This window comes from Heliangelus exortis, chromosome 4, assembly GCF_036169615.1.
Source record: "Heliangelus exortis chromosome 4, bHelExo1.hap1, whole genome shotgun sequence".
Taxonomy (NCBI): domain Eukaryota; kingdom Metazoa; phylum Chordata; class Aves; order Apodiformes; family Trochilidae; genus Heliangelus; species Heliangelus exortis.
The window spans coordinates 1,408,905-1,427,696 of NC_092425.1; the positions used below are offsets into that span (position 1 = coordinate 1,408,905).

The window sequence follows — 18,792 nt, forward strand, 5'->3', positions numbered from 1 at the left end:
ATTTACTGCCCATGACTTACAGTCCTCCAGACCTTGCCAGCCAGTTATGTTATTTAGCTCAGAACCCTATGCTTGACCTGAAACCTTGTTTAACCAGAAACTCCTCAGCTGAACTAGTCTGCTATTCCTCACTGGAGTGGATGGCACTCAGTTCTGTAGCACACTGTGCCAGGGAAGCTGAGGGACACTGAGTTTAGCTGGGGCTGCCCACAGGAGGTTTATTCAGGCTTCAGTGGGAAGTGCTTTAGGAATGTAGCTCCAGTTTTCTGGGTATCCTCACACAGACCAGCTTCACACGTGGAGGAGCAGCTCTTCCTCTGGGGGTTTTTAGTGGTGCTAGTGACTAGAACAACTTGAGCTGATCTTTTAGCCATGTCTCTGTCGAGCCAGACACCTGGGACTGATTTTTCATTTCTTTTTCATCTGCCTGAGCCACTGCATGGAAATTCTCTTCCTTACTAACCGAGTTCTCCCTGAAGCCAGTTCATTACCTCCCATTAAAGCCAATTCCTGAATCTTTGCAGGAGAAAGAGCCCCAAATATTCTTTCATATCCTTCCTGTGCTTCACAGGTATCCTTCCACCTCCTTTGTCTTCTCTCCTTCACATAAGCACCAGTTCAGCCCTGATCCTTCTCAAGGCTGGGAGACATTCACACATTTCCTTTTACCACAAGGTTGCTGCCTCATGAGGAGCCCAAACACCTCCTGGTTTGGTGGTTTTCACTTTCCTAGTGGCAAGACTTGCAGTGAGCCCTGTCTTCTCCCCAGCAGTTCTTGTAAAGGGGAGTTTTCTGTGCTCCCCTTGCAGCCCCCAGGATGCTTTCTGCAAGCTCTCCTGCTCCTGCTGCCACCACCATGCCCAGAATACCTGCTGGCTGCTCCCTAGGGGCACTGGCAGTAGCTGAGCTCCCTCTGTGCCAAGGGATGCACAGTTCTGAACAATAGTTGCACTAGGTATGGCCAATCAATTGCACTTCTGCAAAGAGAGAAATAAGAGCAGCTTAATAAAGAGAATAAATTTTAATAGGCAGTTATTTTTTTTTTCTTGACACACCGTGATGGTTTCTCAACAAATTTTGCACAAACACACATATATATATTTCATAATCTTTCTCTGCTTTTTTTTTCCTACTGTCCCTTCAGTGTGATGCCACATGCTACAAAATACTTCTTTTAAATCAACATGAAAATCCTCCACTGTTTGGGTTTTTTTTGTTTTGGTTTTTTTTTTCCACAGTAAGCTTTAGCAATCAGGAATTTCAATAGTTACAGATGCCAAGTAGCATATTTTAGATGGTCTGACCTTTCCAAAGTAAGCATCCAAGACTCCTCTGCTCCTGAGTGATCCAGGAATACCAGAGTGAACTCTGTAAGTTCAGCTGCAGCCTGGAGGACATTTACTGGTTCCCTATTTCTTACAGAGCTTCATAGAAAGTTTCTCTTGGTGCCACTAGGACAGAGGATTATAGGACACATCCGAGCAGAAGTAAAAGCAATGGTCAGACAGAAGGAAATGAACACTTCCCAGCTTCACACATAAACATCAACTAACAAATCTGCTCAATCTCTTACCACACTGCCAAGAAGTTTTGTTATTTCATAGAGGGAAATCCTAGAGAGAAGCTCCTCCAAAGCATTGGATCAATAGGTTTCAAAACTCAGATCATCACCCTGACTCTTGGTCCTGCCCTTCCACTGCCAGGTGCCTTCTTTCCATTTACCAACAAAACAATGGAGGTTCTTGGCATGCTACCAGAGCCAGGGGATTGAGACTGAGCAGATGCTCACAGTAATATCATTTTCAAACATTTCTCTTTCTAGAAAAGTAGGATACACGCAGGTAGAAGCACTGCTTGATATTTTTGAATTGCCAGCTCTGTACAAATTAAGAGAGTCCGTAATTAGCACTTGAAACACTCTTTAAACTTCCAGAGTTACTCAACAACCCACAGGAATCCCACACATTCCCCAGAACAGAGAGAAGAAGGTTCACCTGGGCATTTCCTTATCTTGCTGATGCCTTCCTTGCCCCCCAGGCTCTACACGAGACACGTTGATAGCACAGGTCATGCAATCAGCCAGGAGCAGGTGAAAATAAACTATCTTGCCTGCTACATCACAAGGAGCATCTCCAATAATTCACAGAACTTCAAAGAGCCTCAGTGCAAGGTATATTTCCCCCTTCACAGAAAAAAAGCACACCCCCCCACCCAGCATTTCCCCCAAGCATCCCATCCTGTAAACAATTATGACAAGCAAAGTATGTGCTCCAGTCAGGAGTCCCATGGAAATCACTGAATTCATTTGCAGAGTGGCAATTTGCCCTGTACTGCTTCAAGGGTCAGGCCCTGGTTGTGTTTTGCTACATAAAATTAAAAAAACCCTATCTACCCTAAATTCAGAGTATGCTAACATCTTCCTGTATGTGCAGAAAATATTTTAGTAACTACTATGCAACCCCACCACCTGATTTTTTACATTCTTTGCAACCTTCTTGAAAGTTTTTCAGCTTTTACTATATGTGAAAATAAATACATATGATATACCAGTTATTAAGCCATCAAAAAAATTATGTGTCATTCCAAAAGGGTCAGGAGACACTGGAGATTTACAAGTCAAGAGCTGGTCATTAACCCAAGTGTCCTGCTTGGTAAAAAGCTTCTGCTGCTCCACATTTTCTGTGCAGCTGCAACTTTGGTGGCATCTTCCTGCACATTGGGATTAAACAGGCAGCTTGACACCTGAAAAGACAGCAATATCTCAGGATTATTATTTCAGGCAGGGCTTCTCAGGAATGTAAGAGTAAGCTGAAATGGACAACACAGAGTAAATCCAATCTGAGACTGAAAACAAGGAGTAAATCCATTGTCCAGGATATTGTCCTGCATCTGCACAAACAGAACCACCTCTGGGTTTTCAGCACTGTAGGCAAAACTGCGTTCTGCTGCTCTAGTTCAAGGGACAAAAAGTGTTATTTTGTCCTTACTGTTGTTATCAGGAAAGCTCAGAGAACCAAGAAGAGGCCAAAACCATTGAAGAAGATATTTTGCCTGTATTTCAGGCCAACCAGATGTGGCTGAGTGGAGGGTGGTGGGACCTCCAGTGATGGTGAGTGGCTGGGCTGTGCCATCTAGCTCCTCAGGCCATTCTCCTCTACCTTCCCTGCAGCCAGGGAAGGACCCCATTTTCCCACAAATGAGAGGAAATGCAGTGCCCACAGCATGAAGAGGGGGTTTCAGAGGTGCTCTGCCAGTCTCTGCTCGAGCACATGTAAATACACTGCCCAACACCTGCCAGTTTTCCACATCAGCCACCAAGGATTCCAGGACATAAAAACCACCTCAACAAAAGTGTTTGCACCAGCACAGCATGGAACACAGACATTTCATACAACCAAAGAGGCTGCGCTCAGGTACCAAGTTCCTTTTTTTTACATCCTTTAAAAAAAAAAAAAAAAAAAATCTCAGAAGAGTAAAAAGGAAAATTCACCTGGAGAATTACAGCCAGGAAATGGTGAACATTAAATCCAAAGGCTATGCCAAGAAAGGTCTTTCTCTTTGAGGTGGCAGCTTCTTCAGCCCCTCTATTTCCCTGTCCTCTGTATGTGATGTGTGCTCAAGCCCAGTTCTGTTGTGCCATGGCTCCCTGGGGCTGCTGCCAGCTGAAGTCATTGCATTTTTAACCCTTTTCTTTAGTCTCGTGGCACAAAAGTGAGACTAAGCAGCATCCCTAACAAGCATTGCCCTTACAGGATGGGAGACAAAAGCACTGAACTTACAGATTTACTGCTGAGGGGTGAAGAGCTGCCGAGTTTTGCTCTTGCCCTGGGCTGAGTGCTCTCCTGAGGAACAGAACAGACATTGGCATCAGTGAAACGTGCAGAGACACCAGGACCTGTGTGTGACACATCACCACCCACTCTACACACCAGCCAGGCCAGCAAAAACTGTCCACACGACAGATTTTTCCCACTCTCTGCATTTTACAGATTATTTCCCTTATGATGTGCTCTGAAATGATGGGTTACGAATCCCCAGGATTTCCAAGACAGTTCTCAAGGGGTTAGAAAAGGCATAAGACTTTCCCTTTTAACTATGATTAGAACATTAAATTATAAACAGCAAAAATCACAGCTAGAAAATTGATTTTATATTAAAAAAATAAATTAGTTTTTGCTGATACTGCTGACAGCAGCTCAGCTCCTCCAAAGCAGAAAAATGAGCATTTAACAATGTCAGGCTACAGCCAGTTCTCACTCCTCCTTCCCTGAAAAGTGCAGCTGCTGCCAGCAATTAGAGGCAGAGAAATGAGCCTCCAGATGAGGATGTGTTTACAGTTGTCCTGTTTCCAAGCCTGTGTCCCAGGAATGGCAGTGGGATTTCTTTGCATGAGAGATTCATGAACACTCCAAAAAAACTGAGTGTGCATTAAAAGCTTGCAGGTGATTTATAACCTGGGGTTGAAAGCTGTAACAGGAATTTGGGTTACAACAACTTCACTGATCAGGTATTCAAATAATTACCAGGCAAAATGAACAGTTGTATTCCTGAAGAAAATAGAAAAGACTCATCAATGGTTTTTTGGACAGCTTTTCTTGGCAGCAAAAAGAGCTGTTCAATTTAGTTCAGCCTTTTGGAGATGAGGAGAAAACTTGGTATCTAATGAGGTCCAATGAGAAATACCAAAATTGTTCAACAGTAACATGCTGGGATGGTGCTTGCTTCCCAAGTGTCCAATTTTGAGTAAAATTGTTTTAAAAACATTATAATGTGTTGCTAAGTTAGAGCTTCAGAAATTCTGATGTTAAATTTCAGCTACAAAGGAGTTGTGCAGCTACTTCAATAATTCATAACACAATTTTTAAGAGAAAAGGAAAGCACAAATTGCTGGGAGAAAGTAAAGCTAAACAAGACAAATAGTTCAACAAGAGCTATACATTTTTGGTAGGTGAAAAGTTTTTGTTAAACAAAAATTGTTTCAAAAAATTAAAATAAGGTGATGCAGCTCAAATATTTTAGTTTTACACTAACAAAGGAATGAGATTTTTAAGAACTTGCATTTTTTTAGTTCGCTTTTGATTCTTCCTTTATTATTGCTTCCTTCTGCATGTTTTCTACTTTTGTTCAGCACAGAGAAACAGGAGATTTAACAGGGAGTGAGAAGGAGAAATGGGCAAGATTGCTTAAAAATGTAGGAGAAATTCGTTGAGATATATAACCATGGAGAAATTAATATTCAATAGCTGTAATAAATAACAGCTATTATCATTATGAACATCTATATTATCATTATTTATTGTTATCAGCTCCACTCTGAGCTGGTTGCTCCTTTGCCTGCTGGACACTCACATGCCCTGTGCAGGTTTCCTGCTGCTCTGGACACAACCCCAGGGAACAGTGAACTATTGCTGGGTCCCACATCCTCCTGGAATATCAGTGGGTGCCCAGTGAGGGTTGGATGCAGGCAGGGATGCTCTTTGTGGCTTTGCCACTGCACTCCCAAGAGGGCAGAATCCTCTGAGAAGAGCTGTGAAATGAAACCAAGTCATCACTACTCCACGGCTGCACATGCCATGAAGATTTTCACATTTTTTACAAAAACCTGAAGATTTTTATGCTCCAGGTTATAATCCATTAGTGTCAACTTCCAATTCAGTGATGAAGAGAGAATGAGTACAGACTGGGGCAGAAACAGTCACCCAAATGCTCTGATAAAAGAAAAAGGGTTACACTTGGTTTTAGACACAGGGCTGTTTATGTCCTAAGACTTCACAGAGAGGTGTTAAGGACAATTTTGGAGCCTAATGGTTGAGCAGTTTGATGCTGTGCTAAATACCCAGCTGCAACACAAAGAGCAGATGAAGAGAACCATTCAGGCTTGTTGCAAGTGGGCAGTTTTATTGATCTCCAAATAGCCTTAACAGGCAGAAAGAAATTCTGAGCCTGCAAAAAAACCAAACTACCCCCTAAGCTACCACCCACTAAAACCAAGTCCTCGCATCCCATAAAGGAGATGAAAACCAAATCCTTGTGTTTGGTATTTTGTTGGGACAGATGACATTTTAATTGACTGGAGGCCTTATTTGCCACTGAGCTGCTTGCCCAGGCAGACAGTCTGCAGTGCAGGGCTCAGCCAGGCTGAAGGGGGTTGTCTGCATGGGCTGGAGGCTGCTGGCAGGAGAGACAAGGGGTCAGGAACTCCAACAGGAACAAAACTGCCAGACAGCACCAGGGGAAAAGTGACTTCTGCTGATTCTGGGTTCTCCACTTAGTGAAGGGTGACACACTTAAACTCCAGTGCTGGTCAGCAGGAGGCAGAAGGCATAAAGAGAACCACCAGCTTCTCATGCCAGACAGCATCCTGCACAAAGGGAACCTCATGGTGGCTGATCCCACTTGATAGGAACTATGGCAATCCCGTGCTGGTCATGGCTTGAAAGCTCACTGCACAGTTACCTACTCTGCTAAATCAATGAGTGAACTGCAGGGAGTGGAGAAGAAGGGGACTGGAAGGAAGTATTTGGTGCAGTTACCAAAGCACTGTCAGCTGCAGAGCTGTGAGTACAAAGTCACCCCCTTTACCTGTGCTCCTGCCTTGTGACACCTCTCCTGATGCAGCAGGAGCTGGGGGCTCACAGAGGCAGGCAGAGGGCAGGGAGAAGCCAACCTCATATATATCACACACTGCTACAAAAACTGAAAGAAATGATGCACAGTTTGAGAGAGAGGCCTCAGGAGAATTATCTTGAAACACAGAAGTTTTAGCTGACATGCAATCTCTTCCTTTAAACCTCTTATCCTCTGATGTTACAGAATCACAGAATGGCTTGGGTTGGAAGACACCTTCAGCCTCTGACCAACACCACAAGTTCACCACTAATGTTGTACCCTCTGACCAACACCAGGAGTTCACCAGTAATGTAGTACCCTCTGACCAACACCACAAGTTCACCACTAATGTTGTACCCTCTGACCAACACCAGGAGTTCACCAGTAATGTTGTACTCTCTGACCAACACCACAAGTTCACCACTAATGTTGCACCCTCTGACCAACACCAGAAGCTCACCAGTAATGTTGCACCCTCTGACCAACACCAGGAGTTCACCAGTAATGTTGTACCCTCTGACCAACACCAGGAGTTCACCAGTAATGTTGCACCCTCTGGCCAACACCAGGAGTTCACCACTAATGTTGTACCCTCTGACCAACACCACAAGTTCACCACTAATGTTGCACCCTCTGACCAACACCAGGAGTTCACCAGTAATGTTGTACCCTCTGACCAACACCAGGAGTTCACCAGTAATGTTGCACCCTCTGGCCAACACCAGGAGTTCACCACTAATGTTGTACCCTCTGACCAACACCAGAAGCTCACCACTACTGTTGTACCTCCTTGTTAATTTCTGCCTGAAACTGGATTAAAACAGAAAGACCTTGACACCATGAGGTCTGTAAACACTTCTGTCAAGCACTACAGAGAGATCTGCAGCAGAACTAAGTTCTTGCCCCAGGATATATAACAAACTCAGGGAAACAAAAACCACTGAGAAACCTGAAACACCACAGAAAGACACAGCCTCAGGTTGCTGCCCAGCCACAGACTGCTGGAGGAGGGCACACTGCACACATCCTCCCCTAAAACACAGCCATGCTTAAAAAGTATGAGGACAGGGAAAATGCAATAGGAAAAAATCTGTATTCACAGCTCCTGGCCCTTCAACATTATTTGTTTCAAGTGCATGGGAAGTAGACTGAGCACACAGATGCTGAGGACTCTTCAAAGCTAACTGTTTAACCAGGAGAGTAAGAGTATTTCAATGAAAATGCAAGCTTTCCTTCCTGATTAAAATTTCACTTGTGCTGTATTTGATTTGACTTCTCACTCTCACAAATATTCTCCTCCTTTATGACTGTTAATGTTCCATCCTGATGGCAGAGTGTGTGAATAAGGAATGAGCACACAGTCAGCTGAAATTACAGGCTGTATAAAGCCAGTTTTGGAACTCTGAAACAAACAGTTCTTAGTCTCACCTTTGTGGAAGGCTATTGTATTAATCTCCCTGCAGTTTCCTCCCTGCCTTCCATTTGATTCTGAGTCTGAATGTATTATTCAGAGTACACACACACTGCAGAACAGGGTAATATCAAAGAGAGTTAGCAGGTCATATCACTGTGACAGAAAATCTGTGACCTGGGCAAAATCTTCTTTGACGTTATTGGGAAAGCTGGAAGAAAAAGAATATATAAAAAACAGGCTTTGACATAAAAAATAGGTTGTACTGCATCTCAGAGTGCACTGTAAGAAAAAATGGGCTGTACTGTTATTTCACAGTTATATCTGCTGCTGAGAAATTACTCATAAGTGGCAATCTGCTTTGGGGCAAAGAATTAAAGCAAGTTTTTCACCAAATATGATTGCAGAAACCTATTTTTTTATAAATGTAATAAAACTACTTTTGCAGACACAGGAACCTACAAGTCTGATTTTACCCTGCTGGCCTGAAAGAAAGAAGGGTGCATTACAGATGCTGGAGAAGAGCACTGAGCAGGACCCAGAACCTGGATGTGCTGGCTGGGCTTGGGGTGAGCCATCTCAGAAAGGCTGGGAAGTTGGCAAACCCTCCAGAGATGGAAACAGCACCTGGTCTTCAGGGGTCTCTGACTCTCAGAGACTGCTTGAAAAACTCTTGTAAACATGCACAGCTCACAAACAGAATTAAAAATAGAGAAGGAAGCATCCACTGTTTCAGGTTTTTGGGCTTTGCCCAAAGCTATCAGCTGGAGGTGTGTGCAGTCACCTCTTTGTGGTGTGAGTAAACACAAACACAACCCTACCACGAGTGGCAAAAAGCAAAGAGACTTTATTCTTCATTTGCTCTGAAGAAAGAATACAAAGCTGGAGGCCATTGTACAGTACAAGATCAAAAAAACAGAGTATCAGAACATGAGGAAGAGAAGAAAAGGGAAGGAGATACTTGATCTATATCTTTGTTGTGAGGAGACCCTTTTCTATGAAGAATCTTCTAGGTTTTCTACCTAGAGGAAAAAAAAAAAAAAGACATTGAAAGTAGAGCTCACAATAGGAAAAAGAACTAATCTGTCTCATAGCCTCAGAGCAGCAGAACATCCAGCTCCTACTCTCTGAGCACACAGGATGCCAGCAGCCTGCTCTCTGCTGACCTGCACTGCTTATCTTGCAAGGGAGAGGAGATGGGAAGGGAATTTTCAGTGATGGATTGCCTCACCTAGAGACCTGCCTTCTTCACCTGGCCCTGCAGCCATCCACTTTGACCCTAGACAAAATGAGAGAGAGATGAAACTACCAATGCATGGCAAGAACCCCCCTGGCCTGCCTTGGAACCATGGCCCCTGGCAGGGCTGAGGTTCCCCAGGCTGGGGACTTAATGAGGTAATAAATGAAGATTTCTTACCTCCTTAAATGCCATGGCCCCTGCTCAGGTGTGCACAGCATAACAGAAGCCAAGGAGAATAATCCTCTACCTCAGCTCAAGGTTTGTCCCACGTTACCACAGTCACAGGCAGAATCATTAAAAGAATCCCAGCCTTTGGAGATTCATGGAAAGCAGTGATGAAGATATTGTCATCCAGCCCCAGAATTTCAGAAGATCACAGGATTTTTCAGGTCCAGCCCCTAGCACCACAGTGGGCTGTCTCATGAGGTGCTGAACTTGGTGTGTATTCCAGTGGCTGAGGCAAGTTTTTGTGCTGAGTCACAACAAGGATTTGGTTTCTTCTGTGAGGATTTTGGTGCTCAGTCCCTCATGTGTAGTACAGCCACCAGCCTCTGACATAAAAGGCCAGGAATCCTCAAAGCCTGTGCAGAGAAGGCTTTGGAAATTCAGGAAGTGCAGAGGAATGTTGCAAGGACAAACCAGGATCACCTCAAGAGTGACAGAAGTTATGGCCTCCAATTAATCTATGCCATGAAATCCCATGGATCTTCAAGGCAGGTAGCTTACCTTCTGCAAGGGATCCATCCAAAAAATGTTATAAAAATCCCCAGGGAGGGAGCAGATCCAGCTGAAGAAGCAGGTAATGGCTCAAGGGTCATTACTGCTGTTCACAAACAACAGCTTTTGGAAGAGCTGCTGAGCATATGGGGAATGCATCTGGTTCTGCCCCTGGAACACCACTTGGTACTGCCCTGCCACCTGAGAGCACCTCCAGGGCTTGATGATCCCTTTCACCAGGCTGATCACAGCAAGTTCAAGGTGTGACACAGGGGACAGCTCAGGTGTCTCCTCAAATGTCCATGCCTGCCAGGTACATTTTCCTGACTTTGTTTACTAGCAAGTAGCAATCTTCATTTGTGGCCAGTGGGTGTCCTGGGCAGTCACAATGCAGCCATGTCCCATGTCCCCATCCCCAGCCACCACCCACACCAGATACCTCACCCAAAGCTGAGCCCCATCAGCTTTGACACATCCCATGTCCTTCCAGCCAATTCAGCACTGAGCAGGCAGCAACCCTGGAAGCCAAGTAACTCATATCCTACCTGTCATCTCACCAGAGCCCACACTGGTTGGGAAACATGCCCTAAGGAATCATCCCCTGCTCAGCTGCCAGGTGAGTACCTAATCACCCTGAAATATTACACCACTTGACACATCTCTATAGACCTGGAGCTGAATCCTGAGCAGGTATCCTGCTGCTATAAAAGCCCTTCATATATTTTACCTGTGTTAGAATGGGCACTCCAGGAAGGGCCATAAAACATCACTCAGGTATCAGTTTCTATCAAGCATCATTCATCTGTATGGAGTGACTTTAGCCAAACTGCTATGTCTCAACCTTTCTGAAGAATTTCCAGCCCTCAGCACTTTCTGTGAGTCCTTCTTTCAGAGTGCTTTTTATTTAAGGAGTGTCTCTAAAAACCCAGGGAAAAGCAGGACTTCCATTTTAATGTGGAAACGTGTAAAAATATAAGAATTCAAGAAAACAGCAGCTCGTTTAAATATGAATTGTATTCATGAGAAGAGGGCAAGAATCTTGTCTTCTAAGTGGTTATGACTCAGACTTTCCAATTATAGCACTCATACATCACACTTCAGTAACAAAAAGAGTATCAAGCATCCTCTGGGTGGAAGAAACTCAGATATTTGGTGGACCAGTAGCTGATTAGTAGGCACCAGACTTCATCCTGTGAAAAAAACAGTGAGCCTGACTCTTCTCTCATTTACCCTGCTGTGAAACACAAATAATTCCACTCCTGTCAATAAAGTTACTTTTTTGTTGTTGTTGTTGAAACTGGTATGAGGGCAGAATCAATCAAAAAATGGTTACAAATTGTAGTTTCTGGCTTCATTCAGCTTTCAAAAAAAAAAAAAAAAAAAAAAAATTCTATGGTTTAAATGTAAATATACACACTGCTGCATATATCTTAAAATCAAGCTAAAGGTCCATTCAAAAGACACATAATTAAAAAAAAGGCAACTAAAAAAATCCCAAATCACAAGCCTCTGAAGTGCCACAACATAGTTTGCATTTGTTCAGCAGCAATGGGGCAAAAAAAGCTGCTGCCAGAGCTGCCCTGAACTGCAGAGTGGGTTGTAACATGAAAATTGTGACTCCCCAGCAAGGGGAGGACAGCTCAGATCAAGTGGTGTGTGTCAGAGGATTTCTGGAAAGTTTAGAGGAAAGGGGAGAGCAGCTGCAGGACAGACTCTGAAATGTCAGGAGGGAAAATGTATGGCCATAAAACTTAAAAGAAAAAAAAAAAACCAAACTAACCCCCCAAAAAAGAGTTTTATACCCAAAAAAGCACACAGTAATGGGCTGTTTTTCCTGGAGGGCTTCTGAAGATGTCATAGGAGCAAAGGTGGGACCTATATGGCTGAAGAAATCAATTGCAATGGTGAAAGGGGCAGTTCCACCATGAGTAGCTCTACCATGAGGTGATTCGAGGGGTTTTTTGGGGGGTTGAATTATATTTTTTTTGTGTGTGTTCTGTTTTTGTTGAGTACCTGGGAATCAGATTAGTTGGAATTTTGTTCTGTCTTATTCTGTGCTACTCCATTTCTTGCCAAACCTATAACTGCATCCATCTCTTAGTTGGCAGCCTTTGTGCCTGTTATCTACAGCCTCTGCTCCTTTAGCTTTTATTACAGACAGATTTTGCAAAAATCTGGAAATGAAGCACAGGACAGAGGAACCTGCCATGAGAGCAGGATTTTGAATCCAAAGGTTGTCTGGGTACAGGGCTGAGTGAACTCTGCCCACACCAGCTCCAGCAGAGCCCTGGTTACACACACCACTGACACTCCTGGAATATCCCCAGTCCCCAGAGCTCATGTAGAGCCAGATCTAGCTGAGAAACAGCACCATCACCCTTACTCTGAAGATGCCTACCTGTAGGTCAGTGACCAGAACAATGTTCAGCAGTTATTTTCCCTAAGCCAGTCACAGCCATCACTTCCAGGTGTCACCAGTATCACACTCAGTGCAGCTACACTGCAGCTCTACAGGCTCCCAGCTGGGATTCTGCACTGCAAAGGCAAGCTTTGCAGTGACTCTGACCTGAAGATGGTTTTACTACCTCAAAATGCTACCTCAAAGCTGCTCCTCTCCAGGCTCAGAGAGGCAGGCATGGACACAGAAAGTACACTTACCAGTCTCAGGAGAAGTTGTCTTCACAGAAAGCAGTTTGACCCCTTCTTTATCTGACTGGGCCCTGTTGAAGTGAGAAAAGAGTGAAGCAGGCAGGCAGGATGCAGCTCACATGTACACTGGTCAGCTGAATAAAGCTCTAAGATTAGGAGGCAGCCCCTGTGCCATTCTACACTCACAGCCTTGGAATGGGCTTTGGGTGGGATCCTGCCTAAGTCCTCCTTAGCTGGAAAACACCATACACCAATCCCTCAGAAAACACATTTCTCTTAAAAGTATGCCATAAATCAAGTTGCAGGACTCCAGGTTCAATCCAGTGCTCCATGGAAGAAATTTATCTCAGGAGGGAAAAAGCAGGAGTCATCTTTTTTCCCTGTCAACACAAGGCTTTTAGTCAGGCTGAACTGCAAAAAGGACACTTGATATGTCCAGGGAGTCAGGGTTAGCAGGCAAACCAGCAGCCCAGGTGCTGCTTTTGGCCAAAGAAACCAGAGAGCCCCAGCCCAACTCAATTTATCTTCTAATGGTCCTTTCTCAGTTGCACTCTCCTGAAACTCCTCATGCCAATAATGTTTGAACTCAGCCTCTGCAAATGCACTGGGGAGAGAAGGTGGAACAGAGGAAATTGACATAGTGGAGGACAAGAGAAGAAGAAAACCAATCCAGAACCAAAAACCATTAAAAAGAGAGAAAACACGAACAGAAGAAGGGAGATGGGAAAGGAAGGGGGAAAAAAACAATCAATGGGGCAAAAATTGAAAAAAAAAAAAAAAAAAAAAAAAGACAGGACCAGTTGGCCTTGTGGCACAGTATGAGCCAGTTAGTTGTTACCAAAAGGATCCCCTGCAAAACACCTGAGAGTCACCACATTTCTATCCATGCTGGAACACAGCTGCCTACCATACATACAGGGGCACAGTGACTGGAAGCACATCATTTCAACAGGACACTTCTCTCTCTGGGGTGGCAACTGCTTATTGTGTTTGGACAGAGAAAGATCAAGGAAAATCTCATGCAGAACCTGCTGCATTCACAAGTGCCCCACAACAGATCTCAAAGCAATGAAAAAAGAAGGTTCAACCTACTGTTCAGTGCCATTCTCTTGTCTCTCTGGAAGAAGAAACAAAGTCAATGTCATTTTCATTGCTGGAACTCACTTAAGTACACATTTAAACACAGCTACTGCAGTTGCTAGCAGAAGGCTTAATTGTGATTTTGCAGTGTTGCATTAAGTACATGAACAAAACCCACCAGCTTGAATACTAATTGGGGCTTTTCTAGTTCTTCTCCCCAAAAGATAACCATGCCATCTCTGCAAATGAACTGCTGCTGCTTGAATCAGCACTTCTGGCAATGAGGGAGAAGGAGATGTGGCTTGTGCAGGAGCAGAACAGAAGCCCATTTCCCTGCAGCTCCCAAGGCCCCGGGTAGCTGGCACAGAGGAGGTGAGCATGCAACACCTCTTGAGTACATAACAGCTGAGCCCAAGGATACAGGAGGAGGAGAGTGAGGGGACAAGCTGCCAGGCTCTGCTTTCCAGGGGGTTTAACCTGGCATGGCACCTGAGAACAGAGCCTGGCAGTCCCTGATGATGAGAAATGGGTTTCTCACCCAAATGAATCATCCACTGAACAGACTGTGTTCTTGGGTGCAAATGCAGATGGCAGATGGATGAGGCTGAAGGGTCAAACTGGAGCCCCAGAGCCAATTCTAGCCCCATGGCATTAGGCACAGGGCTCTCCATGAGCAGGGGAAGCACCCTGGGCAGACCTGAACGAATCCTGCAGGAAGCACCACAAAAATTGATGGAGTCTTTCTTCCCAGGGAATTTGCTGTACTGTGCCTGCTGGCATTTGTGCACAGGGGCAAGGAAATGTTCCTCACCTCACACCTTTACCTCCTGACTCCAAATGTTCAGCAATTTCCTAAGGAAGGATCACACCTCCCTCTATCTGGGTCTGGTTTTCCATGTCATTGGTTAAATTGGTTGTGACACACTGTTTGCTTTTCTCTACAGCTTCACCACCCTGCTGTGATCCTGTATTTCCAAGGCCTGGTGATTTCACAGCTCTCCTGACTCACGCCAGCTCTCAGGGAGAGGAAAACCACAGTCTGGAGTCAGATCTGGGTTTTCACTTAATGGAGAATCACACTTGCCCGTGGCTTACTCAGGCAACTCTTGGAAACATTTGGCAAATGGAATTTAATGGAATCACTCCCCCATTATTCTAAGTATTGCAGGGACAGCAGTGTAACAAAGGCTGATCTGTCAAAACAACTGCTTCTGAAAATACTGTTTGCTCAAGGATTTTGTGCCCATGTGCATTATACTGTGAGTGGAAATTTTTACTTCTCTCTGTGTGTATGTATATATCAGGTTTTATTTCCTAAAAGAAAGACTTGATTTTTCTTTGCCTGTATCTAAACAGAGATGAAATAAATATAGCAATTTCGTTAAACAATATTTCCAAACTCTTTTTCAAAAGTTTTCATTTCTTCTACCTGCCTGACTGATTGTGTTAGCAGAGCTGTTTGTTAGCTCTTTGTAGCTACAGAAGTGTGAACAAGAAGCTTTATGGCATTACACATTCTCCAAAAATCAGAGACATTTTTTCTCCCTCTGTTCTTCCCACTGATTTTGAACACAAAGTATTACTTTCCTACTTTAGGCAAAATACTTTGAAACACAATAAGCTCTCCTATCAGGCTACTGCAACATCTATGGTAATCTGAACAGACCCTAGAGACCTTTTACTAATAAAAATACACATATCTTTTTTCCTTTTGTAGAGAAAGCAAACCAAATACCTGGGGTTTTCTTCTGACACACTTTGTACAAAGCCACCAGTGAGAAGACAGAAAGAGTAATGACTATCAGGGTGATGACAACTGGCAAGATAACACCTGCAAAGGAGGGAGAACAATCAGTGTGTCAGTCATTGGGCCAGGGCTCAAGGTCCCCTCCAGAGCTTTTGTTTCAGGGTGAAATTTTTGATATATGCAAAAGATTTTTTCCTTTTTTCCTTTTTTTTTTTTGTTTTTTTTTTTTTTGTTTGTTTGTTTGTTTGTTTTTTGTTTTTTGTTTTTTGTTTTTTTGTTTTTAAACAAGACAGATCTGAAATTCAGCAGCTGAAGTGATTCTTTCTCTTTTAACACTGAAAGCCCAGGAAAGACACCAAGGAGTTAGATAACCCAGCAATGTTCCCCAACAGCACTTGGAGCCAGGGATAGAAAACACAAGATCTCCTTTTTAAATGAGGACATTTCTCTTTCCTTTTATTATTTCCCACCATCTGCCATTTCCTGACAGGTGTTTCCCAGCCAAGAAGCAAAAAGGAAAGAATTATGTAATGAAGAGAAGCTTTCCTGGGGAAATACAGAAGCTCAGTTTCTCTCCCATTTTTTTTTCTTTTTTTTTTTTTTTTTTCTGGCAGCAATTGGCCACATTCAAATGTAGCAGGCACTCTCTTGCCTGCTGGCCTCAGCCCTGTGATGGAGGAGGCTGAGCAGCAGCATTCCCCCAGCCTTCCTGCAGTTGTCATGCCCACCCTTTAGCTAGCACTACCATCTTTGATGGCTCTTGATGCAATTAATATTTAATACTCATAGAGATGGGAGTGTGCATCACTGCAACCAGAGGGAGAACCCAGAGACAAGTTTGCAGTGGGAAAACATCAGATGTGTTTTGCTAGGCCAGTACTTTGGGTAGGAAAGAGCAGATCTGCAGCAGTGCTCTTGCCCTAGAGATGCATAACATTAAAATAAAAGATTAAATAACATGCCTCATGCAAATATCAACTGCTTGAGGAGACTGCAGAAGACTCCCTCCTAGTCCTTCTCTCCCATGATAATAGGAACAGTTTATTAATAAAACAGATTCAAAACAATATATTCATATAATAGGTGCTCATAACAGCACATGAACCACATCTTCATGTTTTCTTGCTTCTCCTCCCACGGTGGATGGTTCTGTTCACCTTTTTTTTTTTTTTTTTCAATTATATCACTTTGACCTCAGTCCTTGGGAAATAATTGTGTTGCTCTCCAGTGAGCATGGAGTCAACTTGTTAAGCTCTGTTTCTCCTTGAGAGCTTTGTAACAGGCAGTTAAACCGGGTTTGTTTGGGGCTATGTCTGGCAAGGCTAGAAATAAAACTTCCAGTTCCATTTCTCTGCTACCACAAAATCACTCACTGAAAGCCAAACTGATCAATAACTGAAAACTCAAGAACTTGACAGTAAAGCAGGAACACTCACTGGAATAGTGGATAGCACTCTCAGTTCCTTTCTTGTTTCCAGAGCTGCTTCCAGTGCTGCCAGAAGCTAGATGAGCAGAGGAAATATTGCCTTTCAGGTTAACATGTCACTGCCACAACTCCCCAAACAACACCTCCCTGAAAAATTGCCATCCTAAAACAACTCCTGTGTCTCCAGTTCTGGTGCCATTTGTTACAGTTCTGCTCGAGAATATGAACAGCTATGGTCCTTCTGCCCCTTTCATTTGTCTGCCCAGAGACTGAAGCCTCTTGGGGAGAAATGATCACTTACTGTGTGCTTGTGTGGTGTCTAAACAGAAGAGCCAGAGCTGAGGCATGCTGATGCTGGAGTGTAACAAACAATATCTGTCTGGGACCCTTATCTCTGAAAAATCACTGCTTCTTTAAAGCAGAACTTCCCTCTCTGTGTGGCACTCTGAGGGCTGATAATGTAAGGATGGAAACTGCACCACAAAGCAGCTCTACTCAATGAATTAAAGAGATGAAGGAATTAAAACTTTTAACTCAGTTATCCACCTCTTTCACTGAAGTTTCTCCCATGCCAGCCCATCATCTCTATTTTCACTGGATCTGGAAAGCAAACCTTGAAGATATTTTCCAGCCATGGAATGGAGCTGGGATGAAAATAACAATTGGAGTAATGTGTCCATCAGGGTAACCAGAGGGACAAACTGTTTGCTGGCAGCAGCTACAACTGCAGGTACCAGTAAAGAAGATCCTGGTTTTCCTGATGAGTCCAGAGAAGGGAAAATAGGACAAAACAGGTTTGCTGGCAGAGGAAACTCTTGCCTTACTTTGAAACCTGCTGCTCCTAACCACAGGACAAGGACTGAGAGCCACTGAGAAGAACAAGCTCCTTGGTAAACACCCTGTGACTATTCCCATGGCATCACACAATACTCCAGGCATCGTTTTCCTTGTGCTCCCACCCTATTTTCTTTTCCCTATCTGCTCATCCAACATGGCATTCAGCTGAAGTCACAAAGTTACTCCCTGTGTTGCAGTTTGTGGTAAAATAAAATCTTTTAGGGGATTAGAATGTACTTAGGTAGGCAAAACTCTGTTAGTTTACCCTGGAAAGAAAGTGCTGACCCTGTGGAACAATGATCAAATAGGGGAACTGCTCAGTAACTGACCTCCTGTTCCTAAAGATAAGATATGGTGGGATGTATGGAAAGCAGTAAATCTGTAACTTAAAGATGTTCAACTATTGTTATCTGTATGATTTATGCAGCTGTTTGTAACTAGAATGAATGTAACTCTGCACGTAACCTACAATGTAAAAAGGTATAAAAGCTTAACCAAAAATAAGGGTCGTCGGAATCCTGACTTGGGACGTTAGTCCACAGGTTTCCCGGGCCCCGAATAAAGCACCGCATAAACTGACACTCTGTTGGTTTGTGTCTTGATTACGGGCAACAGTTTCTGGCGACCCAGATGGGACTCCGGGGGCGGCTGGGGCGGGTCGCGTGCTGATCCACTCCAAGCCGGCACCAGGTGATTCCTGGAGGAGACATCAACCCGTGCCCGACCCCGCGCCCGACGGACGACCATAAGGTAAGCCCGAAGGTGCTTTATTCCTTATAGGTTGGTAGGTATTTGGTATAAAGGTTGGTTGTTTGGAAGCCTAGGCGCTGGTCGTAAGACACGGCAAGCAGAAAGCTGTGCAGATCCAGCACTTGCCACTCGCGGCGACGAGTATAGGCAAGTTTGGTATTTGGTATAGGGATTTGGTAATCGGCCGTATATTGGTTTTGAGTGTGAGTGCGCACAAGTGCGAGTGTTAGCATGCTACCATTTAAAACTTGCAGAGCTCTGTCTTGTAATGAAAAAGATATTCCTGAGGATTCGCCTCTCGGTTGTTTGTTAAAACATTGGAAAGA

General features: G+C 44.0%; 1 protein-coding gene across 7 annotated transcripts in view; it reads right to left on the reverse strand.

Moving 5' to 3' along the window:
- Positions 1–1,002: 1,002 nt before the first annotated feature.
- The window catches only part of EMCN (endomucin), a 59,225-nt gene continuing 41,435 nt past the window's right edge, over positions 1,003–18,792 (reverse strand). For 2 of the 7 annotated variants that reach the window (XM_071742577.1, XM_071742576.1), the window contains exons 7-12: positions 16,890–16,955; positions 15,442–15,537; positions 13,719–13,743; positions 12,636–12,697; positions 3,780–3,842; positions 1,003–2,742 (exon numbers count right to left, since the gene is read on the reverse strand). In XM_071742577.1, the coding sequence (XP_071598678.1) occupies positions 3,784–3,842; positions 12,636–12,697; positions 13,719–13,743; positions 15,442–15,537; positions 16,890–16,955 (308 nt within the window). In that variant the 3' untranslated portion in view covers positions 1,003–2,742; positions 3,780–3,783. Of the gene's footprint in view, positions 2,743–3,779; positions 3,843–6,499; positions 6,697–8,847; positions 11,168–12,343; positions 12,513–12,635; positions 12,698–13,718; positions 13,744–15,441; positions 15,538–16,889; positions 16,956–18,792 lie in introns of those variants that run through there. The other 5 variants (XR_011725627.1, XM_071742573.1, XM_071742572.1 and 2 more) reach the window with 5 other exon arrangements.